Source organism: Athene noctua, chromosome 3 (genome assembly GCF_965140245.1).
Source record: "Athene noctua chromosome 3, bAthNoc1.hap1.1, whole genome shotgun sequence".
In the NCBI taxonomy this organism is placed as follows: domain Eukaryota; kingdom Metazoa; phylum Chordata; class Aves; order Strigiformes; family Strigidae; genus Athene; species Athene noctua.
Genome location: NC_134039.1, coordinates 40359886 through 40387762, shown reverse-complemented (window position 1 = coordinate 40387762; position 27877 = coordinate 40359886). Strand labels below are relative to the sequence as shown.

Genomic DNA, 27877 nt, shown 5'->3' with positions numbered 1-27877 from the left:
AACAGCAGAGTGCACACAGTCTTTAATCATCTGGTACATTCATCTGAGTTCTAAAAGAAACAAGTTTGACATATCAAAGTATAAGATTCAAAACACTGGGGTTTTTAATATTGTTTTATTTTTTAAGAAATACTCTCTCCCAACTTATTTTTCCTATTTTCTTCTTAAAACACAGTAATACTCTTAAGACCTACACGTTGCAGGGGATGTACAATCAACTACATAGTGTGGATAAAGATCAGTTCTGAGAACCAGTACAAGTTCCTATGACTGAAATAAATCTGATAGGAGTGGAAATTAGTTACCCCATAGGTCTTTGTACTAGCCTGCACAGCTGTGAATATTATTCTGTTTGAATTTTTTATCCCCTAAGTATTTATACTTAAGAAATGACTCATTAGAAATAACTGTTAACTAAATTCACAAGAACTCATAGAATAGTCTATTCTCAACATTCAGAGCTCTGTGCATACTACTCTTCAGAGTGATACTCCAGAGTTCAAAAGATGCTGAGTTGCGTTAATAAATTATTACAAGATAATATATTTGATACATACTTGCATTTCCATCAGGAGCTGATGTGTCTAAATATGACATATTATTATTGAAGTATTCAAATAATATTGTATGACAAAAACAACACAACATATATTAAGGCAACTAGCACACTTTCCTGGAACAGAAACTATTTATAATATCCAGGATTAAAAATAACTTTTAAAAAACTCAGAAAAGGCCTTTTTTTTTTTTTTCTTTTCTGCATCAAATAGGTACTAATCAGCAGTCCTAGCACTTTGGTTATTTTAGAAAACAGATAGTTAACAGATATTTAAGGAAGAAAAATACAGAAAGGGAAACCAGTGTATCTTATATTTATACCTTCTAGGTACTGTCCATTCATTCACTTTGTAGGCTTTTAATTCCAGGATCTGCTTGAATTTTGCTAGAGCTAAACTTGTTTAGAAACACTGTAACTATTTCTCCGTTCAATTCATTTAATCAAAAGTGTTAAACAGATTGATCTGCAAAACATAAACATGGCAACCCAGAAACTACTCATGTACTCTCTGTTAACCGGGTCAGAGTTAGAAATTGTGTTCAGTAACTGAGAACACCTCAGTTTTACACCTTCAGTTTGGATTTACAGCAACGTGCTGGAGAATAATTTGAGATCAACTACTACATCCTAAGTGAAATAATGTGACTTAACTACACAGTTGTAAAATCCTCATGTTTTGTGCTCCTTCTTTTGTTGGGGGCCAACATTTAATTAGCTATATAGAAGTGGATCACCTTTAGCTGTATCCCAAAGTCTTCACCAAGGAAGTAGGATTTAGAGGTCCATATCCCAGCTCCAAAACAGCATGAGATGGGATTTGACAACCTACCTGCTATGTGAAAATGGTAACTACCTGGCCATTGGGAAGGAGTGTCTAGCCAGAGCCAAAAATGTCTGGTTCCTGCCTGTCCCTTCTTGGTAGTCATGATCTGAGAAGGCCTAAGACACTGGATCCAACTGGTGAGATAGGCAGAAGAAAGCCTTGCTAAAAATGCCCCTGAGGTTAGGTGTGAGCTTTGGATTTGAGCGTCTCGCACAAGCAGGACGTAGGCAGTTCTGACATGCCTGCTGGCAGGAACTATGTGGATTTAAGCATCACTGGGGCAACTACAGGGTAAGAGCAAATAAGTAGGGGGTTTAAGGATCTTAGAAGCAGTTAAACGCTGCTGAAAGAGAATGGAAATTAAAACCATGTATGTGTAAGGTAATTTTTAAAATGGGACTTAGGTGGTTTTGAAAGTATCACCCTGATAACTCAAAACTAAATTTAAATTGCATAAATGCAATTGCATTTTTTTGTTGTCCTACAATATCATAAAAACTATTTTTTAACAGATTATATGCTTGATTATATATTCCTTTACAACAGCATCATGGCAGGGAAAGTCCAGATGAATAAAGCTAATGTAACAGAGCAGAAAATCAAGCTCTCTGTCTAGTTTGGTCTAATCTCTGTTTCACATTCCTATAAAGTTAGAGAGATGCAGAAGTAGAAACAAAGATTAGGGTATATCAGATCTCCAGACTTGGTCCAAGCTGGTCAGAACGCTCCTGTTTCACTGAGTATCAACATTACAAGATTTAAACAGTCCGTCCTGATTTAGCAAAGCCAACAACCTTGCACCTATTAGCAGTTAACCCATGAGATTTCCCATGCATTTAAGCACAAGTATATTATGAAGCACATAGACGCTGTTTACTTTGCTAAAGCAGTGCCAGTTTTAACATTCTGAAGGGCTAAACTTTCAAGACAACAGTGTTTACTAATTCTTATAAATATCTGCCAAAATATGAATTTTCATAAGTGCATGACTGTTTTCAACTATGTTGACAACAGTACCATGTCCCCTGTAATTGTTTCAGAGTCCTGACTGTGCGTAGAGCTGATTCCAGTGTCAGAGTCTGTATCATTTATGTCCAGATTAGTCACTCTATGAACAAAGTCAGGAACAGCAATGCTGCTACTGGAGATGCCACTGCCTGTCGATGGTTCTTCATTTGATAGAAGCCCAGTTTCAGTGTTGTCTTTAACATGTAGTAAATTAAATTCTTCTGTAAGAAGTTCATATTCTTTTTCCTTCTTTTGAAGCAGTGAGTCCCTGTATGTAAGTTCTTTCTGAACACAGCTCAGGTATGAGTTGATTCTCAGACCATCTTTCATACTTTTTTCCAGCTCGTATTTTACACTTTCCAGATTTGAGGTTTCCAGTTCAGCATTAGCAGCTCCCTCTGTGTGAACATCATCTCCATTTTTTTCTGTGCATATACCATGTACCTCTTTTTCAATTTCAGCACACAGCTTCTCTATTAATTGTTTGTGATGTTTCAGTCTCTCTTCAACCTGTAAAATTCCCTCACTTTTGCTCAAATAGTCATGCATCTCTTTTTGATCATCTGGCCTACTACCTTGCTGCTCAGCCTCACTTGGATTAACTGTTAAGTAGGAGTCCTGCACATAATTTTCTCCATCATTGGCCACACGATCTAGATGGAATTTCGCTTCACATTTTTCAATTTCCATATCTAGTTCCTTCATTCTAAGGACTTGTTGATGAATGGTATGATCCTGAGAAATGATCAGATGAATCAGTGTCTCCATATTATCTCTTTCTTGCTGAACACTGTCCTGTTTAAGCTTGGCCAGTTTCCGGAAAGTCTTCCTCACAATTTTCTTTTGCTTGTCTATTGGTAACATCTTCATGTAATTTGCTGGACTGAGCTCCCACTGTTTTTCTACATTTTGTACTACCTTAGCTTCAGCTGTCTTCCACAATGGAAATGAGAGGAAAGCATCTGACTTTACCAACACAAAATGCAAATTAGACTGCTCTTCTCCCCAGGCCTTCCAAAGTCTCAGAATCTTTGTCAGGGGAGGAAGTACTCGCTCCGAACCTCTCCATTTTTCTACAATGCAGTAATCACTAGGTTTTCCAAAAAGGACCTTTTTCTCTCCAAATGTTGCCTGATGTTCCTCAAGCAGTGCCTGAATCACTTCTGTGCAAGTTGTGCGCTTTGTCAGGCCACATACAATCTTCTCTTCCTGGCAAACCCAAACCACAATCTCTCTTTCATTTGAAGCCATGTCCTTGTTGGGAGACCTGGAAAACAAGAAGAGACCAAACATAAATTACATATCAATGGCACAGACTGCATGAATAATAACTATAATTCTGATATGACTACCATATTAAAAAATTCCCTTATTATTGTACAAGACAATATACTTGTTGAAATTACATGAAGAAATATTTTGGGATTAAGTAACATAAAACCACACCCATGTCAGCTACTGCTTTAATATTATTACTAGTCCAGCTGAATGGGTATCTCACACAAAATGTCCTTTATCAAATATAGGTTTTGTACACATAATATGTGTATAATAACAAGAAGTGATAAAGTTTGGCAATCTGCATTACATTTCCAAAGTCTCCTAGGATAACATTACTTTCAGATCTGCCTATCTGTTCTCATCACACAAACACTGCACAAACATTTGTAAGCTCTTAATATCACTGAGGCTTCTGAAGGGAAGAATCATGCTCCAAATATACACTGAACATAGATGGACTGAGAAAAGATGATTGAACATCAACTAAGTTAACAGAATTTGATGATAGGTCTATAGCTTTTTTTGACACAGCTGCACCCACACAAGCATAAACACCATTGTTTTACACTGTGATTTTTCCTTAACGAGTCTCAAGGAATTTGTTGCCTTTCCTGAAGTACCAAATAGCTTGAATTCCAGTGAGTTGTGAGAGAATACCAACTGCGAGAGAATACATACATAGGTTCATATATTATAATCTTTGTAATGATACGGAAATGCCAGAAAATGTAAAAAGTTTAATTTATTTTTATTTATTTATGAATTCCAATGAATGTGCTACTAACCTGACATTAGCAGCTGGTACCTCCTCATACACTGACATACCTACCTTCAGGTGGCTAAGATCCCACTATGACTTATGTAGATATCTAATCAATACAATCAGTGGAGCCTAGAGAGTGAGTCACCTGACCAAATGTAGAAATTTACTTTACAGCTAACTCTTCAGTTTGTCCCCATCTGAGTAAGCTCTGGACAGCCATGGGTCTACATTGACAGAGTGGCCTTGTGGAACCTGTCCAGGATATTCCTGTCCTCTAGCTTACATATGAATAATTTGCTGATTGCCCAGACCTAGATTTGGCCTGTTGCATAAAATGATAAAACAATAAATTCCCTGAGGAAAAATGCATTCCTCTGATTTTCTTGTATCCCTTCCAGTTCGTTTGAATGAATGAGTTTTAACCCGGTCTGACAGAGAAAGCTTGAAAACAAAAATTACAATTTGAACAATATTCAAAGGGTTCAAAATGACATTTGTTTCTATCTGGGACTACTTATTTGCAGCACTTTTCTAGTCTTCTGAGATGTAGTAGAAATGGAGTTTTACTTGGCTTCATTAGGCTTATACCCTATGATTATTAAAGCAATCCAACTTGTTACTTTTTCTTAATTATTACACAACACAACAGACACACTGCAATCCAATAAACTGAACTATGATTGACTCAGCTCTAGGTGCCACTCTGACCAGAAGGCAATAATCCACAAAAGACAGGAGACTACAAATGAATACTAATAAAACCTACAAGAGTGAGTTTATTAGTATCATTGCATAGGAGAGCTTTGTCCAACGACATTGCTCCAGGTCTTGGAACATCTCTCTGTAAAATCTATGTTTTCATAGATTACTCTGAGTAATGACGTAATTTTCCCACTTCAATAGCTCCCTCTTACAGACCAGCATTTTTCAGTAATTATTTTTTAAAACTGGTGTTCAGAGGATTAATAATGTTCTCATAGACTACTTCTCAAAATAGGAAAGCATATGTCACAGACACAGAAAACGGCAAAATGGCACAAAGAAACATAAATATTCAAGTTTAAATGGGAGGGGAAGGAATGAAAGACAGTATCAGATTAAATGGAATCACTGCTAAGTATGTCACATGCTATACAGTCAGCATCTGTAAGTGTTTTTAGGTTTACAGAATACAGGATACTAGAGAAAGATTTTTGTCTGTTGACAGATTGGTAGTTAAATGAAACTTACATAAATAGACAATTGCAACATAAGCGAGCTGTGACTGTAAAATAACTCAGTATTTGGTTTACACTACAGACATAAAAAGAAAAAAGATAAACTACAGTTACATTATATATTAAGCATAAAATTATGCAAAATTAATTCTCAAAAATACAGTGTATCAGTGTTCACTACTGATACATAAACAATTGATCTAGAAAAAAAAGCTTATTGCCGGTCATTGAATTTCAGTTTATAAAAGTACTGATAGAAAAAAAAAAAGGCATAAAAATAGAAGAAATACCAGATTGGGACTTTGAGGCAGTAAATTCAGTGTCTTTCCTGTTGGTTTTTTGTAATCATACATTTCAGGGAATGAGCGTTATCTCAGTCTTTTAGGATTCTTCTGAGAATCTTAGGCAATTTGACTGCACATTGAAACTCTTCCTATTTTTTTCTCATTTTGTTTTGGGTTGATTGCCATATTTTCTCCTAGTCAATATTTTCAATGTGTAACAGATTATGTGAGTTAAGCAGAAGCTTACTGTCTCTTTTCCTCCTGGCTCCTTTAAAGTTTTTCTAGGAAGATAGTTTCTCTCGCAATATTAGTAAATCTTCAGATAAATTTGAAACCCCATAGTATTAGTGTACTGACAACTACTTTTGCTCTATCAATTTTTTATATGGACTTCCCACAGACTTCAGCAGGAGATAAGCAAACTTCTGATAGAAATACACTGTTTATTGTAAAGCCATCTCTACAGGATCTCTGCAAACAATATGGATATAAAATAACATTTTTAAATTACTGTTCTCAATCATTATTTAGCTGTTTATCACCCCCTGTAATTTTTCAGTTACAATGCACCTGTCTACACAGACTTTACATTGAGCTTTTTTGGGAAGGATTCTTCTTTACTCTGTCTATAGAGTATTTAATATACTGAAGTCCATAACTAGTAGTAGTACCGCATGAACAGATAATGTATGCACATGCAGGTACACAGAGAACTCAAGTAGCTTATACACGAAAATATATACTTATATATATATATATATGTATGTATACCGTATATAACATATACCTTGTAATTATGTAGTCACCTTTTATAGAAAAGGACAGGAAAAAAAATTTCTGAACATCGCTGTAATTCTTGGATCAAAACAGAATTGTAAAGTGCAAATTCTTTCATTACTTTTTCCATGTGCTTGTCACAACATATATTATCTTCATTTTTATTCAGCGGCCTCACTACATTTCTGATCTTTCTTTTTAATGAAAAGGAATTAGCAAGTCATTTATAAACTTACAGTACCAGGGAATCCTACTATCTTCTAAAAAGTCAAATGGTACTACTAAAAATGGTAAACTGATGTGGCCTATCATGGATGTTTTAAGTAAAATTTATTGTGTAATTCTTTAATCATAGTTAATTCAGGTAGTGCCAAACAAAAATGAAGCTTCAGCATGTCAGTCGTAGTACGACAATTATTAAAGACTTGCTTTCAGGATGCAAGAAGATGCTAATACTAGGAAATGTCTAGAAAGCTGTGTGCTTTCCTCATAGAAGTGGAGTGCAGATTCTGCATATATGGAGATGGAATTCATCCCACTTAGGCATCTGAAAGTTAAGATTTCATTATAAATTCACCATCAAAGTTCCTCTTTCTCATGAGAGGAGAGTGCACCTCCAAGGAGAAAGTCACCACAGCCTAAAACATCTACGGACTGAATCCTCAAATGAAGCTATTTCTCTCTTTCATTAACTACAAGAGACCCGTGTGGCCACCTTCAACTAAATAGCTCATTTTCAGGTAGCTAAATGCAGCTGAGAGTAATCCAGTCAGATTCTGGTTTATAGTCTGAGGGAAATATAACAAGAATATTTCAGACAGCAGTAGATTCAATAAAGATAACTAAATATGGGACCTACACATTATGACTTCACAGTTTAGATGCTATGCAATTCACTGTTCAATTTATTACTATCATTTATAAGGAAATCCATTAAGTCATTTCAATACTAAGGAAGATACAATGCAGTTTGTAACTTCTTGTGAATAAATGTTGGTGGTTGACACGATTCTTTTTTTCTTCTGAGATATAATACTAAAATTGGTAATTTTCAGCAACAAGATCTGCTTTTAGATGGTCATCTTAATAAAGAGGCAAGATTCTCAAATTTACTGGTTCCTTGGCCTTCATATCCTGCAGTTTTGTAAAGGAAGCAAAAGAACTATAGCTTTTTGATAACCTATCAATTAATAAGACTGTAATTGCTAAAGTGTTTATCCAATTTAAATATTTAGCTTTCTTGAAGAAAAGTTTCAGTAGCAACTTCTTCAAAACTAGCTAAGCAACTTCTTAATTGTTTTCAAAAGTTTATTGCTGTTGCTGTAAACAGGCTTTAAAGCTTCAGTTCTGGCTTGAATTCTGTTCTTTGAACGATTACTGAAACGTTCTACTTATTCATCTACGATTTTAAAACCTTGATGATAACAACATGCAAGTCTATCTTTTTTTGGAAAGTCACTTAGCTGCTCAGGATAGATGGGAATTTAAGCTTAGGAATAGTAAAAAGTACATTTCTAAACTTGTTTGTTTGTTTGATTGCTAGTTTCATGCCTTCCACTCTTTGCTTCTCTTCATGAGGACCCAGAAAACTATTCTAATCATGTTCTAGACCTCACACAAAGTGTTGATTGTGTCAGCACAAGTTGATCTTTTCATGTCAGATACACGCTTCATTCATTTATTATTCAGGCCTAGGGGAAGAAAGGTAATACATTGCAACAAGGTATAGACAAAACAAAAACATGTACTTATGTTGCACAAAGTCAAAATATGAGATGGCTTAACTGCTGGCAGCAGCATTTTTGATATTCACTAACCTTAAAGGATGTCCGGCACAAAAACATACATATCAAACACGTAAGTTTTTGCTTTCCTGAAAATTTTAAAATTCTTCCCTAATATGCAATATATAGTTTTACAACCAATCATGTCAATCAAATAAAGAGATCCCCTTTTTAGAATTTCACCTTGAAGTCTACAAGATGCTAATTTTTCCTTACTAATTTCAGCACAGATTCTATTGGGACTAGATCGCTTATATATCATATCGTTAGCAGCTTAATACTTTCAGTGTTTCTGAAATACCGTTGACACTAAAAAAGACACTAAAAGAATATTTTGTCTTTGTTGAGAAAAAAGCATAGATAAAACCCTTCTGTCCCTTCACTGTAGTAAATTCTTTGTAGACTTTCACAGAAAAATAAAATGGAATTTCTTTGTCAACATTACTATATTTCTTGATGCATCCTCCCCAAGGAAACATAAAGGTGAGTAACTAAGAAATACCTACGTAATAGCTAGAAATTTCACAGCCAGGACACTTTTGTGAACCCCTTGTTAGTTCAAAGCTTTCCTAATTTTATTTCAATGTGAACAACTGAACCAATTTTAAGTCAACATCAACAACCAACGGAAAGTTTTGGTGTTAGGAAAGGAATTCAGAACTTCAGATTATGATCAAAAACGATATTAGTTTTCTCCTCCCTGTCACTGAAATAATTTATATAGACTAAAAAATCTGCAGGTGAAAATAAATGGCACACAAAACAATATCTTAATCCTTTGCTTGAAAAGTATACAACTCTTAATAATTTATAAATTTCCATAGAAGAGTTCATGCTGGAAAACTGTTTGCATGAAATAGCTTAGTTATTTTTTTCACCAATTTATTGGGGAAATGACATTTTATAATCTTAATTTTGAGAGATGGAAGAGCTTTTATATATTATGTATGAATTAAATGACTGTTAATCAGATGTCATAAAGTTGTATCTGTTAGTACAAATGTTTGTGGGTTGGAATATTCTTGTACTTAGTGTAATAATGTCACCTTTTTTTTTCATCATTGCATCTGCAAGTGGCACATAATCTGTAATTAATTACTTTTTATGTCTGAAGGATTGTTTCTAGTATTATGCTAGCAGATGGTATAACTAATTTAGTCCATTTTAGTGTAGAAAATGAATCAAATTTTGTGCTTTTGATATCTTCACCTATTTTTTTCTTTTTGATGCTGTGCTTGCATAAATATATTTCAACATACAGAACACCCAGGAAGCCACATGACACAACTGTAATTTGCAGTGAAAAAAAAAGTATCAAAACAATGAACAGCAATCCTATTGACAGCATATACCCTCTCAATAGTGCATTTGAACATACAATCTAATCTGCAGCAAATGAGAAAATAATTGTGGTTTATGACTGACTGGCTGCCATGATGGGGTTCTCAGCCGACCAGAGCTCTCAGGTAGGTAGGCTGTTGTCATGACCTCTTCAGAGTAAGACCAATGTACTTCTAAATGTCTCAGAAACAAACCCCTACACTATATCAAGATACCACCCAGAACAACTCACTTCTTCAATGGAGAAACCAAAAGCGGCTAAGTGACAGAACAGGAGAAAAAAAGGCTGTAAGAGACAACCCTCTGGCTGCCTACTGCATCCTGGCAGTAAAGTCCTTGCCTAGAACTTCAGTTCAGTGTCTGCCGTCTCAGTGCTTTCCTGGAGTGCACTAAGAAACGTGAAACTTTCAGACAGACCCAGGCAGAGCTGTGCTCCCTGTGCCTCTCAGCAGGCTCTCCCTTCTTTCTCAAGCTGTACACTACCAGCTCCTCACCAAGATGTTCCGTGCCTTGTCCCCAACCTGCCACACTGCACAGTAGGGAACAATCTCCCAGCCAAGCATGCTCCATTGCTGAGCCACTTTCTTTCTTTTGAAAATTGTGTGACACAATGGCATAAAACATCCTGGAAAAACAACAGACACCTGCCACAAAAGCATTTAATAATCCAGTATTTTCAAGGGGATGGTCTTTGAGCATTCTGCTGGGGCACATAAATCTGCCCACTTGGATTTTGGCAAGTGTGCATCTGTTCTATGGTCTTCTCTCTGTTCTGCACCCATAAATGTTTCTTCCATGTGCAACGGCCCAGAGAACACACGCCTTGGTTAAGCACTCGCTAATAACCTTGTTATCTCTGTGTCTCAGACCCTAGCCATAACCACCTATCAAAGAAATCTGATGGCTTTTAGTTATATTTACTTGCTGGAAATAAGGAGAGGCCAATATTACAGAGATACCTACTTGATACAAACAACCTTCATTTGTAGCACAGGATACACGCTACATGTCATCTGAGAGCTTCTGATACCGGTGACATTTACATGTCAGCTTATATAAAGGCTAATTAGTTTAATAATATAATATTGTTTTTATTATTTATCTTTCAAAATTTTAGTATGGTACCACATAAATAAAAATAAAAGCATCTATGAGACAGTGGATGTTCATTCTGAAATAAAATATCAAAACATATTTTGTCTCTGTGGGTTTTATCTGTGAAATCTGCAAGAAAGTAAAGCTATTGGTGCCATGTGTTTCAGCCCTTGCTTGGAAGAAATTCTAACTTAAGTTGATCCAAATAGATTTTTAACAGTGAGTTTAAACATTAAAGCTATGAAGAATACACAGCCCATATGAAAACTAAGGTCAGAATTATTTCAACCTTTCAGGCACAAATGGATTATATTAAAAGTTCATACTAAATTTATTCAGACTATCCACATTTAATCCACTTTTTTTCTCAACTTTCTGTCACCTCCTGTAAAGTCATTCAAAAAGCAATAAAGGCCAAAATCTTACACTCAGTATGCCTCCTGCTAAGTAGACTACATGTTTCCGAGTTTCCTAATGGCAGCAATGAGGAAGCACCTACTCTCTCACCACCCAATGAAGCTGGAATTAGTCCAAAACCTTAGGGATTCAAGACAACCTATTAACTAACTGCATTCCCATTCCCTTCACCTACCCTTAAAAAAACAATATTAATGGAGGAACAGTTAATGTCTAAATCATGTAGGAGACAGAAATTCCACACATGGCATGTCAGAAACTTGTTCCTTCTTTTCTGCATCACATGAAAGTCAGGGCAATGTCTAGCTAAAAAGTATCATGACAAGGTAGGACTGGTACTTTAATAATAATAAAACCCCTCAATATGGATAACCAGCGTAGCCCAAATACTGCAAGAAGACTTGGAAAGAATACCATAGAACTTGTGAAAACAAAACAATTACTTCAAAAAATAACTTCAATTTGTCTCTACCATCTGTTTCTGCATCGACTTAATGCTGCTCTGTGATGAAGCTTCCTCCTTTACAGAAGTGTACATAGGCATTTATTAAAAATAAAAGAAAATTAGGCATCTAGATACTTATGTGATGTTTTTCAGACATACACATATACACAGGCATTCAGATGTTCTAATTGAAATATTTCAGATATTTGAAAAAAAAATGGTTTCTACAACAGCTATTTTAACTAGCCATGTACAACACATTTCTAGTTAAGTTTATGTTCACTTTGTAATTCCTTTTTAAATGCATAAATTTTTAACTCAACAAGATTACCATACTGTCAGGAAGTCTTTATGAAACATTTTAATTAGCAACAGCTGTTGAAAATTATGTCCTATATCAATTATCATTTGTGCACGTAAATTGGTAACTAGTTCCTTAATCCCTTCTGTAGAGGAATGCCATGACCTCTGTTAGCTACTGTACAAAATTGCATACATTATAATTCAGCAGTGATCTATGGTTTAAATTTCTGTTTATCCAATCAGTTTATACTACATTAGTGCTTTATGACAAATTTCAGTTAAATAATTTTGAATTGAAATGGGATAGTACTATTCTGTCATAGAATAAATAACATGAAAGGTATGACATTTCTGAAAGAATAATTCTCTAAGATAATTATTTTACTGCAAATATGTCATTCATACCAGAGTACTTGCTGACTTGAAATGTCAGACCAGTAAAAATCCCATGGGAAATTGTACACTTCATTCTAATAACTGTACTGCTTGGACACAGGTGTCTCAATAGGGAGCAATATTTAAGAAAAATAAAAAGGGAAAAAAGCCCCGACTTCTTAAAACAAATATAAAAGAAATAAAAGCAGACAACAAGAAGAACCAACAGGAACTGACAGTAATAATTCTGTCATCTGGTAAGTAGATGGAGAGCAGATTTTGTACTATGAAGAAAATAAGCCAAGAAATTGCACTAACTCAGAATGTTGCACTAACAGAAAGAAAAAAATAAAAGACATTGTAAGAGGAATTCAACACCTTGCTCTCTAGACAAGAGTGATAGTTATGGTGGATTATCCTGAACAACCTCCTCCCCCACCCTTCCATTTAATAATGACATAATTCTGTGTCATTGCTTCAGTGGCTGATACTGTTTTGCAAAATCTCATTTGCAAAGTCCAAGTGCACATTTTCAGCAAAGGTGACCAAAAGGCTACTACGCCCTCCCCTTCACTTATTAGCTCTGCCCTGTACTATGTTTACACTTCGTATCACTTAACCTACAGGCAGGTGCAAAGGCTGCAGTCTCCATTCAGATGAAGACTGCATCTGCCCCTGTCCTACCTCTCAAATTATTCCTCTCCCCCTAAGGGTACACATTCTCTATAAATTACATCTATGCTTTAAATCTGCCTTCCTGTCAGACAAATCATCATTTCTTCATTGTATATTCAAAGTCATATGGTTGGTAAGTGGGTATTAGTAAAAAAAATGTTTGGAATTGCAGTGAGTACCATCAGCAAGTGTGCTGTGTACATTAAAATGCCATGATAACACATTCATCCGATCAAGTCTGTATTTGTGGTGGCCTGACACTGTGGAGACGTGAGAACTGGGGAGAGCTAGCTAGCTGTCCACCAAAATGTTTTCCAAGATGAGCAACAATAACAATTACAATTTGTTTTACTGGGAAAACTTGCTTTGATGTGTATATTGCAGCTGCTACTGAGGAAGCAGCTGTGATACAGGAATGAAAGATCCAGGAAAAACTCCAGAGCCAAAACAAACACTGACATATTCAGTGGTAGTAATACTTTAGACCATGATGAGGACCGGAAGATGGGCATTTTCAAATTCCTCAGTGTTAGCAAGCAACATGCAAAGTTTAGGTATATCAATGTAGCAGAAGCTGCATCTTGATTTTGGCCAGTGTGTAGTTCTCACCAGTTGACAAATAAAGATGCCACTGGTACTTTTTATCTACCACAAGAATTTTGCTACATTGCAAAAACACAATTCTCTACATTGTTCCTGTGTCTATTTAAGCGCCTATGAATATTTAAGCACTAGTTTCACTATACAAACTTTATGAAGCTCCTATTAATAATTTACAGAATGTGTCTAAAATTCCATCACCTTCAATAATACAGAGGAAAAAATAATTTATTGCTCATTTAGAACATAGGCTTCTAAACAATAAAGCTAGAAGTGCTATTACAGCTAATAGAAATTGGGAATATCTAAATTCTCCCATTAGAATTTTTATAACTGCTTTTTAGAAGCATGCTGATTGTTTATGAGCTTTTGAGATCAAAGAAGTGAGGGGAATTCCAACGGTTGAAAGCACAAGTTTTGTTGTTGTTGTTGTTCCATGAAATTCAGTTTAGCTTTTGTTGAAAGGTAAACATATACTATTTCTCTCCCCTGGGTTTGTTGACATCTTGCCAGTGAAGAAATAAACACAAAGCATTCTGAGATTGCATCTGGATTGTCAAAATGTGAACAAAGCACACTATATGTAGACCAGTGATAATAAGGTAAGTTGAATAAAGGAACAAGATACAGACAAGGAAATAAGATTTCACGCCACTTTTCCAATACTCCCTGGGCTAAAGGAAGCTGGGCTTATAAACCATGAACTGTGTATAATGCATGGCTCAAAACGTTCAGTGTATCTCTTCTCTACTCCTGGTGGCACCATGTGAGACAGATACTAACCTCACTCACAGTGAAAAGAAAGAAAGTCCAGATGGACTTGGTTTCTTTCCACCAACCCTCAAGCTGAACTCCGACTCAGCAAAGCATCTCTTCTTTTCCTTATAGTCTTTTCCTGATGGCTACCAACTGTACCTGCTTCTGTAGCTGCTCTAGCAGCAGCCTGTAGTGAATGTCACAGTTTGGACACTTCGTGATTCTGAAAAGGAACATTGTAGGAATCAGTATTTTTATCTTCTGGGTTTTAAACACTCCGACTCTCCCTAGACCCATCCCCAAAATATACAAAATTATTTACAAGATAACCACCTTAAGAAAGTGATCATCCTAAATACTGTTTTTACTGCTAAATCTAGTCTTACAGCTTAGCAGTTGTATGATCATTAAGTAATTAAGGCAATCTGATGTCTACCTGACATTTCCATCTCCTTGCTTGTGCCAGCTCTGCTTTAACCAAAGGGTTTCCAGCTTGATAAATTGGCAGCTAACCCAGAAAACAAAAAGAAAAAAAAAAGGAAAACAAAAGAGGAAAAATTTTTTTGTTCTTTTGAGTAGTGTTCTCTGAGTTGGGTTCAGGAGAGAAGGCGTACCAGTGCAGAGGAAATGGCAGAGTGGCCAGGACCCTGGAAAGGAGACACAGAACTGTGCAACAGCAAGCCTTTACGTCTGTTCAGCCATCTCATCAAACATCACCCTTTATTAACTTTTTGACATTTAATGATTTTTCAAAATAGCTTATTTTCTATATCATAATACCTACTTTGAGTTTCTCTTTACAGTTTGCCAGAAGTGAGAAAGGCAGGATGTACTTTAATTTTCTTCTGTATTTATTGTAATAAATTTTGCAGAGTAAACTGCCCCATTTAGAAATTATACTGTATGATCTCCCCCATTTCTTTTGCTTTCATTAAATTATATTGAAGATGTCACCTCAAAGGGGGTTGTATCAAGACCTCATTTACAATCAATTCTTTTCTTTTTTTCTGTTGTTCTCCCTCAAACTTTCTGAAGGATGATTCAGTGACAAATATGTTCCATTACTTGCAGTATCTGAAGAGCTGAAAGGAAAAAAAGATGAGATGATGAAGTGGACTCTTATATAAATCTTCACCCTAAAGAGCTAAATTGAGTACTAGATACATAATTATGCTAACAAGAAGAGTGGACGTAAATTTTAAAAAAAGAAACCTGAAGCATTCTAGTGTCCATTGACAAGCTAAGAGATTTGGGCAGTTTATGCTTCCAAGCAATTTTCTAGAATTGCTTATCAATGAATGCTTCAATATGTAGTTAGCCAGACACAGGCTGATAGGGTCTCTGAAATATCATCACATCCTCTCTGAAGAAGCTACTGAACAAATGAAAGAAATTGTTTACTTTACCAACTGTGCTGTGCCCTAGCAGTGGATATGCTAAGGAGAGCACAAGAGCTTGCAAAACTAGTTCTAGCCAGCTGAGCAACAGAGATAGGGAAGGCAAGAAGGGAGAAACTGCTGTCTGAAAGCAAGGTTAATGCTGGATCATAAAGATCAAGAGTAATGGGAAATTCACGAATGTAAAGAAGAAAGAATAGGCAAGAGGGAGCTACAGAGGATGGTGTCCAGTTGTGCACACACACACACACTTTTTAGCTCTGAGAAGATGAAGGAAGATGACTGCAGAGGAAAGACATTCCATGATTCAGATGAAAAGACAGGTGAATCCTAAAATATTTGAATGATCTTGACTTAAGACCCAAAACAGTTCTAGAACAGAGATAATGAGTTTCCAGCTGTGGCCACCTGAATAGGCTCATAGCCATGTTAGTTGTCCATCAGAACAGTTCCCCTGGAGCTGAGCTGCTTGTCTGACCTCCAAACAACAGGAGTCATGAAGATAAAGGTCTTGTTAAACCATCTAACATAACCCACCTGAATGTGACTGAACAGTTTGGGAAGAAATCATTCAAAAATTTGATGCAGCTGAAAAGATGGAAACCCCTGGCAAAAGATTTGTGGTGAACAGTGAGAGCTAGTGTGGGCCAAAAACCTGTAGTGGGCACAGCTGAAGCCAAACAAGGCCAGGTGTCTGTGGCCAAAGATCAAGGCAGGCCCAAGAAATAATGGGGCTAGTATTACAAGACACATCTATGGCAGGATAGTGATTATCCTAAGTGGGCTGTGACACCAGAAAGACACTGCAAACTACTTGTTGTCTTCAGTTCACAGAAAGTCAGACTGAGTCAACACTCAAATTAATCTGATGTTTCTTTATTTCACATATCCAAATGTCTTTGCAGGTGGGGATCAACATATGAGCAATTCAGATGACTTCATAGCTCAGAGAGGATAAAAAGGCAGTTTACTTGTAAGAAGGCACTTCATAAGCTGAATGGATACCACAGTGACTGCACACCCCTGAATGAAGGCATTCTTCCTTCTGCCATGTGAACTGCTCTGTGATATTTGAAGAAATAAACATATTTAGCATTCTTCCATGACATGTTCACATTCTGTTTGTCACTTCTGACTTTCAAATAACCCTTGTATGTAGCCAGTTTTTACTATGTAAATGCTTAGGTACGCAATCTGCAGACATGGCTATTTCTGCACAGACTATTTATATACACAATGATTGGGGGTTGCAATACATTGTATTGTACATTAGATGATACAGGTTAGATCTGTAATAGGATATATACATATGCATTACATGATCACACTCACTACAAACCGTCATATATGCATTTATAATACCAAGTATATGCCTACCACACAGAAAGACTTCAGCAGAAAGAAATATGCTTAAGTTGCAGTCAAGTACTCAAAAATTTTAAGCATTGGTGTTAAAGTTTTCCATGCTACTTAGTTCAATGAAAATGAACTTGATTCAGCACATCCATCGCAAGGTGCATTCTATCCGTTACACTGGGCCTGTGCCTCAACTGAATGGATATAAGAGACAATACTTGGAGCCACAGAAGGCACTGAGGCATTCCAGACACTAAGTGTTAGAACTTTCAGTGTCTTCCCCACTGCAGAAATTCATAATTCCCTTGTGGATACCTAAATTTCCACGTAAAGTGCTACAGAAGAGTTCAACTCCTAACAGTGGGATTTGCTGACACCAGCAAGTTCAGCAAGAACTGAACTGGTCAGATGCATGAACAAAAGAGCAGGACTTAGGTACTGTTAAGACTACATTCAAATGTTCACTGCATAAAAAATACAATATTAATTAGAACACGAACCAAAAGCCTGATCCTCTTCTCCCACTGAAGCCTTCAATACAAATCCTTGTCTTTCTCTACATTTATCGTAACTCATACGAGTCATCACAAAATGGAATAGCTTCAACATGAAATACTGAGAGAGTTTCAGTTTAGAATAACCTGACAGGACTCACCTGACACACAGATGTTGAGGACGCCAATGTGGGCATCTCACAGGAGTGTTGCGGCCACCAGGGTGCCTGACTGCACATTATGTGTTGTTGCACATGCTCTGAATAGGGCTATCAGATGGGACCTCACAGCTGAAAAAGCTGAAAGACTGCCTTTTTCTTAATTTTTGGTAAGGTGTGAAGGAAGAACACAACTGCAGGGTTTTCAGGACTGATGTAAGACATGACAGGAGTATAGGTGGCTGTGGAGTACTGCCAGTCAGAATTTTACGACATCAGGATTTAATCATAATTTTGTGAACATCAGAAGTTCTTAAAGCTTGTCTTAGGTGACTACAGTGTTGTTTAGGTACCAAAGTCTCCTTCATAAAACTAGTCCTCATTACTTGTATTTGTTCAGTATGTGTTCTTTTATATCTTCTCTCCTATGTACAGTACTACTCTTTGTAGAAGACATTCCTTAATTTAATCTTTTGCTATACACTTTTTATCACCAGATATTCAATTGCTTCACCATCTGACACATTACTGAATTTATCTCCGCATATTCTTGCAGGGAGATAACTCCCTTTTACAAACCAAAGCTTAAAAAGATTTAGGCCAAAGCTATCCACTTGTTTAAGTTCCTACTCTGGCTAACTGAAATTATATCTATAGAGATATGTCCAAAGCAGGACATCCATAAACTCCCTTTGCTTAGCCCTTGTGCAAAACAGATTACAGGACACTGAATTAGCAATTGAGGAACATGCAGTGAGTAACCACTTTTGTAAACTGCGGTTTATCTGACTTGCCCAACATCGCATAGGAATTTTGTGGCAGGGGCAGGGAAGACATCCATGTTGTTAGGATGGTTCTCCCTTAATCATACATTATCCACCTGTAATTCACTTCTCCATTCACTATTCCCTTTTTAATTTCTAAAATGAATGGTACAAAAGATGGTTAATTAGGTGCTCTACAAAGTCTGAGCATGCTCCATGAAGACATTCCCTTTGAAAGTGATTGGGGTGGAGCTCATGTCATCTACCTTAAGCTATTTAAAATGCAAATGTGTAGTCAAAGATTATTTTCCGACCTTCCTCTGTAATCAGTGGGATAAGATAGGCACCTCCAAAAGGTGAGTAATCCCATACTGAAAGCCTGTCTAAGGCTGAATGAACTGCCCTCTGGAAGTGTTTAGATGTATCCATTAACTACAGAGAGTACCTAGATGACTAGATACCTAAATTTTTAATGGCTCAAGTTGAGTAAGATGAAGCTCAACTTCTGTGTTTTAACGTGTACCCGAATCTTATGAACAGTATAAGTGTCAGTAAAAGTAATACTGTGACCATCCACAACTGCAGTTTCAAAAATAACTCAGATCTTTGTCTGACACCTGTAGTGGCCTTCATGGGTAAACAAACATGAGTAGTTATCTACCTAGACCTTAAAGTACCAGAAGTTTGGGAAAGTGAAGTCAATACTAATCCTAATTTTTTGTTAGAAAACGGGATTTGTACAAAGCTTTTCAGTAAAACAGGATACTAACAGCAAAGTGGCCTCGAGAGATAAGAGGCAATAATCAAGTTAAACAAGTATACTTAGTGCCTTAGCAATCAGTACAGAGGAAGTCTGTCAACAGGTAATGTCCAAGTGAAACAACAGTTCTTGAACATCAATTTACCAATTAGGAAGCCAACAGAAACAAGAGCATCTGAAGATCAGCATATGATCCCACATTCATAAATATTACTAAGTCACTCTTTGATTAGTGAACAGAATCTGATAACTTCCTACGACAAATGAGGAATCCTTTATGTCATCAAAACAGTACCCCAACTGTTGCTCTGAAAAAATTTGTAGTTTAAAAGTGCTTTCACAGTGGAAATTACCCTTTGTAGAAATAATCCTTTTCATTTGGAGGAGGCTGGGAAAAGTAGGTAAGGTGTTCCACATGGATGAAGGACTCTACTAACACAGAGCAAATTGCAGGTTCAAGACCCAAGGGCAGACTCTCTTAAAAATTAGTAGTCTTCACTCAACTACATTATCCCACTGAGGTATCCTTACAAGTTAAAGTAAAGTAAACGTATTTATGCCTGACCAAAATAAAACTTGATCTAATAGATTGTTACATTTTTATAAAACTGATTTTGTCACCAAACGTGAGAATGTTACACTTTTGCATATTTATTTAAATCTTTGTTAGTTTTGTGTTATTAAAAGGAGGACAAAATAAATACCTTGTGCTTTTCAAGAGAGATTATATTTTCCATTATGATAGGAAATTCATAACTCAGAATTCTTTATACTAATGAGAACAGATAGGGTTTGAAAATCAAGAACGCAAATTAATCAGGTTGACAGTTTTTATATTTAGATATTTCATCCACATCAAATACCTACCCACTGTGCAAATATATTTTCCTTCTATCATTACCATGCAGCTGCCTGATAAATATGAAAGTAAAAAACAAACACAAAAGAACAACCCCAACCCAGGAAAACAGAGGTTTACATCACCTCCAAGATTACAACATAAGAAATAAATTGGTAGCCTGACTTCTTCTAATGCTAATGCTCAAAAAAATGTATGTCTAGCAACCACCTAAATTACAAATGAAATGGTTCAAATTGACAGAGGTAAACACGTACTCAGGCAGACAGGAGTGAGAGTGAAATAGGATTAAGTTGGTGAAAGAGAAACATATCTTTAAATAAAGTGCATTTGAAAGGTTTGGCAAACTTGCACTGGAATTTTTTTTTCACATTTAGTGTCTTTTATTGCTCTCCGCATGGTACCAGCAATCAAGTTTCATAGTATTAAAAATATAATTACATGACAACTTTATTATCATTATCAATGAAAACTTTCCATTCTTATTTTTGGTTTCAAACATTAACTTTCATTCCTTATGTCCACCTCACAAAACTACCTCAAAATCTTTTAAGATACACGTGGCATTTCTTTATTTATTTCCCTCTGTGTGACATTACAACCCTCCTCACAAGCCATTTTTAAGATTATGAAAAAATTTTAGACTACTGAAAATTCCTCAGTGAATTATGTGAAATCAAACCTGAACAATCCACAGTGTATTCTACTTCTCTGCATGGCAGCCAGCTCTATTGGACTGTAGAAGAATCAGAAAGAAGGAACTCTCAGATTTTATTCATACTTCTCCCACTAACTGGCTTTCACATTCTGCACTTCCACAGATTTTACACTGTCTAGTCATGCCCTACTTATTTTCCTGAGGCATGTAAATATTATCACCTAAATTACAGCTAAGGAAAACTACGTATGCTTATCAGTTGTCTGAGGTCACAAACAAGTTGGTATCATTACCGCTATTGCAACACGTTCACCTTAAGTACATTTCTGGATAGGTCGAGACAGGAAAAGGCAACTAGTGGGTCTTCTGGTGCCTATATGAGGCAAGTTCCAGAAAGGTGCTCAAAAAAGTTTTCTTTTGGACAAGGTTCCCCAAGAAAAGAACTTTCAAAATCACTAATTAGCTCTTAACTTTTGTATTTATATGTAACACATAAGCACAAGAAATGATTTATGAAAATTTCTCATTTTTACTTCAAGAATTTTGCAGGTCCATGGTAAGTTTTCAGTCCTGGAAGGTAAAATGCCATCACCAGAATTTGCATGAAAACTGTCCTGCACTCAGTTCTAAGTAAATTTTTCTAATGGGACACATAGACATAGAATAGTTGATTACATAAAAGACCAGATGCAAACTAATCCGATAGATATTTTCAGAAAACTCTGCATGATATTTGTCTGTCGCACAGTATTTTACCTACCTGAAAATTAAACTGAACTGTATTTGTTTAGCGCCTACATTCTGTAGAGGATGGTTCTGGCCTTTGTTATAAAAATTAATTTAGTCATCTGTTTTCCCCTCTAATTCTGTTGGGTTGGTCACTCTTTCTTCCTGTTCATCCTGAAACGACTTGTCTTTTATCTGCTGTGTCCTGTGTGATAACTAGGGAACTGTTAGCATGGTAACTCTTCAGAAGATGACAGAAAGTCACCATTTTGAGAGTATCATAACATGTAAGAGAAATGCCCTGGGTACCAACATGTCCAACGTTCAGTTCTAGGCTTCACTTAGTGTGTGGTCTTAAACAAAAGCTTTATTCTGCATCATCCTTTCTGTCACCACTAACAAGGACTTAGCTACATACTAAATATAGAATTTGGACAAACTAATTAAGGCTTCTACAGCATATGTGCTATTAATGCTTGCAAACAATAATGTTTAAGACCATAATTTAAAATTGCTATTATTCATCATATAAAACAAACAAAACAAAAAATAAGATTTTCTGAGCATAGGTCAATCAAGAGGTACTATCACTTTTATTAAAGTTAAAATTTTTTAAAAATCCCCATCTCTGAAATCTTACATCTCTCTTCTGAAATCATTACATATTTAGCAACATGTATGAGTCTTTTCTCTGCCTGTAAAATGACAATTTTTCATCATTAAAGTAGGAAATCACCTCTGACCAGCAAGACTCATCCTCTGTATTACTAAAAATGTGTTTCTTTGTCTGAAAGCTCTCTCCTCAGCCTGACTCTACATTATATTAGTGTTCCAGATTAGTGTCAACCTAAGTAATGCTTTCTCCTTAGGTGGTGTAGTATTACACACATTTATTACTCATTTTATTTACTCCTTTGGAATGAAATTGCTGTCCGCCCTCCTGGAATAGTAGATAATTAACTCTTTAGAAATAAGGTCAGTGTTTTGGTAGACAAAAAGCTCTTCCTGAAAGTGAAGTGAACAAATATGTACAAAGATTATTACAAAATGTATGCAACCATTTTGACCCCTGAGAAAAGCTGACAAGCCAGACCAGAAAATAAATTACAGTGTATGAACTCTGGCTCAAAAAGGAACAACTTTGATAGTTCACTAATACATCTCACACTCAAGGAAAAGTAAAAATATGGAGAAGAATGTGTTCCACCACTACCAAACAAGCACCATCTTTTCAATCTAAAAATTTAACACAGCACCACTGATTCTAAATGAGCTTTTGTTTACCCCCTCCAACATACATACCAAATGCCTGGTAGTCTTGAATCAAAAAGCACCTTTATAGCTTCATATAGACTTTTCTCCAGGTATGCTCATCCAAGAGAAGCATTAGACATCTCACATGATCCCCTGAGACTTACAATGTGGGTCACACACAGTTCATTTAGATAAGCAGCTGATCTCCAAGAGCTTTTCCAGTCCCAACCTAAATGCTGAGCATTTTCAGTTTTGCTTCACCAAGGCTTAAAATGTACTCAGTGTACTCAACCGTAGAGCAGTAGACATATTCAGAGTAATACCCAAATCACTGTGCTAACTAGGTGCGATGAGAAACTACTAGAGGGAGGGAGGGAGGGAGGGAGAAAACACGGTAATGCTAGGTTAGTATCAGACATGAAGTCTCTAATTCATTAACCTGCACTGTAATATAAAACCTGAGAGAATAATTGAATGTTTCTCTCACTGAGGGGCCTCTGACTGACAGGATGGGAAGAAGTCCCTCTATATCCATACAAATGAATGGATATATATGTCTGTCTTTCTGCCTCTGAACCAGAGGTGATCAGACATAAAGAACAGGCAAAGTAAATCTTTGCCTCCTGTACAGAAACACTACATTAATTGCTGTGGCACTGAGACATTGACAGTAAAACGTGGAAAAGAACAGGAGGAAAAACAAAAGCAATAAATACATTTAAATAATAATAGATTTGTAACACAACTGTTTCATCATCAAACAGTACTCTGGGTTCAGTTGTGTTGTATGTCAACAGAGCATACAAATGGTTGTGGTAAACTCAAGACCAGCATGAATTACACTGGTAAAAAAAATTTCTAAATCTATTTGTGCCTAAAAGGACAGCCCTACAGCATCAACGACAACTATGTGAAGAAGATTATCTGTACCTCTCCCTTTCAGTTTGCTACTTCCCTGGCTACAATTTGCATGGAACAGTAGAGCTTTGACATGTTTGGGTAAGGTTTATGTGAAAAACCCAAGTGGCCTCAATGAAAGAGAAATAGCAATAGAGTTGGCTTTCTTGGTGTAGGATCACTCACTGGGTGGATATGACAATTATAGCTCCAAATATCGAGGTGATGGGTAACGTTTCAAGTATTTAAATAAGCCTAAAGACCCTTTCACTCAGAAGTGACCAAATCCAGCACTCAAAAGCAAAGAAGTTCTAATCTTACAGAAAATCAGTGGGGCATAGATATCTGTTCTACTTAGCAACCAGGAAATTGTATACAATGTGAAACTCTGGTACATAAACACTGCAAGTATATATGCTGTATATTTGTTGCTCGTGTTTGAATAGGGAGGTTTTCTGTCTCTGTGTACTGAAATGTGTTAGATCAATACTAGACCTTATCTGCAAAGAACTCAGTGCCCTTTCTTTTATTCCATCTTTGGCTGAGCATTTCCTACATCATCACACTTCCAAAGTGTGATGTGAGCTGAGCGTTCCTCACACTTCTAAAGAATACCATCTTCAAGAGATCTGCAGAAAAATAAATCCCTTTGAGTTTACTGATGTTACTTAGAGGCTTAGTCCTGCAGGAAACTGTCCTTTTTTCTTTATTGCCTTAGAGGGTAGCGCCTGTCCTGCTGAACACATTCGGATTTGCAGGTGGGTGGGGCATGGCTTTGTTACCTTTTGGATGTATTGTTCTCCAGGGGACACATTGACAAGCACAAACATGCTCTGAGGGCTATATTTCTGGTTGTCACAGGAGGTCGAAGAATCATATAAAAACTCCTCATAACTCTTGAAAAATATATCTAGATATCACTCATTCTCTTTCTGGACAAGGAAAATATGTTGAGGCCACATTCCTAGTGGCTCCTCTGAAATCAAATCAGGGTTTACAGTGATCTAGTGGTTACCTAGGCCTTGTCCTGTGTCTCTGCATGAGCAAGATTTCAGCAGCCTGAGAGAGTAATACCAACTGAAAATCTTTCAAATACGAGAAGCAGTTCAGCACAGGTTTTGTCTTCCTGAGGTTTAATCTGTTTCTTTCTCTAAAGGCTCATGGCATCACAGCCAACATCCCCTGCCTCTTGCTCAAATACCTTATACATGCAGATACAGTTAAGAGTAACCTCTTTGATTCTGAGGTCTTAGAGGTAGATACTGACATTTTATGATCTGGATGTGAAGAGTCTAGTATGAAAAAGGGCCCTGATCTGGGACCTCTGGGCAATGCTGCAAGACAAGCACTAATTACAGGGATGTCATCTTGTTATCTCAGCAAATGAGTGTAACACCTTAATTTTCCTTCTGGCTCTTCTTCCAACTACCTTTGTTGCCTTGACTTAGCTTTATGTCCTTCTCCTGTAAACACAGATTTTAGTCCTGATTTGCTTATCTTATAGCCCTTAGGAGTTATATTTATATGTAGTAAATAGCCATTAAAAACTTTCAGTGAAAAAAACCAAACCCTGAGTTTCTCAAAAAGGTGGTCAAGCACTAGACATAAGAAACAAAGCAGCAGATTAAATACATACATTTATGTATGTTGTCCCTCATTAAGGTAGGCAAACTAAGACAAGGTAATGAGCCACAAGTTCTGACTCCCCAGATGCTCTAAACACAGTCAAGGATTTTAAGCTCACTTGACTTCCTTTTCAAGTATTGTTTTCAAGGATATATTCACAAATATCCAATTAGAATGAAAGAAGAGTTACTACATAGCTCTTAAACCATACTACAAGGCTGTTTTACTAACTGCATAAGCAAAGTTTAATTATCAAAGTTCAGTACCAAAAGCTAATATTAAATACACAGAAATTTAAATATTTTTATAGATAACATGTATTAAGAATTACATAGTCTTCTTTGTTCTTGAAGCTCCCCCCCCCCCCCCCCCCCCAAATTTCTGTAGTCTCAAGACTTTCAGCCCCTTATTGCAACAACACCTCTCTGCCATTAAAGCATTAAAGGCATTAATTTACTGGGGGGGGGGGAGGGAAGGGCAGACTGCAAAGAGAAGAAAAAGCTAAAAAAGCTAGATGTTCACAGCAATGGGGGTTTTCTGCATTTTAATTTTTATTGCCTATTTAAAGCTTTGGCTTATGACTTGCTTTTTCTGAGGAATAAAATCGCACATCAACAGACACAGTGAGATTGATCCAATTAATATAAAGATATTTTTAACTTCCAAAAAGGAAACACTTTCACTGTTGAACAGAGTGGAACTGTGCTTTGTGATTTAACTGTTACTCAGGTTACTGATGGAAGTAAAAAACCTTCTGTTTTAATGGTAATATATTTACAGTTCTATATAAAAGCAATTTCATGTAAAAGTTCACATCCACCTTTCCAGATCTTCTAAACATAAAATGGCCACATGATAAGTATAACAAAGTTTTCCTGTTTCCAGACACATTAGCAAAATACAGTTTAATCAGTAACCTACAATATTAATAATTCTAAAACAGTATCCTATTTTTTAAACCTTGATTGTTACAGTCTTTCCTATTTATAGTCCATATAATATGCTAAAATAATATTTTCGCACAATCCCAACAAATACAATCCCACCCAAAAAACTTCCATCGAATGTGAAAATCAGAAGACAAACCTGGAAAAAAAATCAGGACATTTTTACAAGACTTTTCAGGGTCCAATTATATTCGCCCTGGAAAAGATTTCCCCTTGCGCAGCCTTAAATACGAACTGAATTTCAGTGAAGAGCACCAGTCAAAGCGGGGAAGAGATTGCAAGTGATTTTTGAGTTTCTCGCTGAGCCAAAATTTCAGTGATCTCTTTCTGTTCAGTCTTAGCTAGACGGGTTCGACCACTGTAAATTCCATGGGGTCCAAGCAAATTTACTCCAGTCCAAGCACATTTACTCTAAAAAGTCTAGTGCCATCCTAGCACTTAAAATGATTACATAACTCTTTTTCTTCTTTTTACAGTTGGTGTGCATGGCATGTGGAAGCACGCACAAGGTGAGGGGCAAAGTCTCCATAAAGAAACTTCTCAAGAGCCAACCCAGGGACCACAGCTGTCACCCTGAATATTCTTCCAGGCAACAAAATCATAGGCAGTCAAATCCATCTCAGACTAAAGGCTAACCAAAAAAAGCATCCCCCCCGCCTATGCTGGGAGGTCGTTGCTCTCCTACCTCGCAGGTTTACAGCCAGCGGACGACTTAAGGCACGGGGTTGATCCTGAGGGGCTGCAGGCTGCGGCTCTCCCTGCCAGGGAAGCGGGGAAAAGCAGATGGCGAGGGGCCCGGAGCCCGGCCCGGCCCGGCCGCCGCAGTCCTCCCGTGAGAAACTCGGGGAGTTGTTGTCCTAGGGCGGGCGGGGGGCTCCAGGTCCACGCCCCGGCCGTCGGGCCCCAGGTCCACCCCCCGGCCGTCGGCCCTCGCTGCCGCCGGCAGGACCCGCAGGCCGGGGCCGCCAGCCTGTTCTATCCCCCGGCCGAGCCTCCCCTCGGTACGGCGGGGGGGCTTCCGATGTTCGCCTGGGTTTAGACGGGGGAGGTTCAAAGTCAGGAAGAGCTGTATCTTCCCCTCACTGAGAACATTGCCCAGGAGTCAAAAGAGCCGGCGCGCAGAGGGGAGCTCAAGGCCGGGGGGAGGGCTGGGGGGGTGGAGGGGCGCCCCTTCCCCCCGCACAGGCCGACCCGCTCCCCCCGGCCGGGCTCCCGCCCGCAGGTGAGCCTCCAAGTTACAGCGCCCGGGAGCGGCATCTGTCCGGAGCAACACGTCCTCCCCCCAGAACCAAACAACATCAAAAAAGTATAAAAGAAATCCATCCCATATCGCCCTCCGTTTTCCTCCACGTACCCACGCACTTTACCTGTTTTTATGCCGGGTTTTTAATAAATTCCTTCCAAAGGGAGCCATGATCCCAGCGGCAGAAGCATAACATCAGCGATCCCCAAACAATTCGAGGGTGTTCCCTTCTCCC

General features: G+C 37.3%; 1 protein-coding gene across 1 annotated transcript; it reads right to left on the bottom strand.

Annotated features, from left to right (window-relative positions):
• On the bottom strand, positions 1–27877 carry RASSF9 (Ras association domain family member 9). Its single transcript, XM_074901481.1, has 2 exons — positions 27767–27877; positions 1–3657 (listed from the first exon to the last, which is right to left on the bottom strand). The coding sequence occupies exons 1-2, from the start codon at positions 27811–27813 to the stop codon at positions 2382–2384; spliced, it is 1323 nt and encodes a 440-aa protein (XP_074757582.1). The 5' UTR covers positions 27814–27877; the 3' UTR covers positions 1–2381.

What these genes read in the sequence shown, in the direction of transcription:
- RASSF9 (XM_074901481.1), bottom strand. Translation starts at nt 27,813, where the DNA reads ATGGCTCCCTTTGGAAGGAATTTATTAAAAACCCGGCATAAAAACAG. An exon ending in AAAACCCGGCATAAAAACAG is followed by an intron (nt 3,658 to 27,766) that starts GTAAAGTGCGTG and finishes CTTGTTTTCCAG; the next exon opens with GTCTCCCAACAAGGACATGG.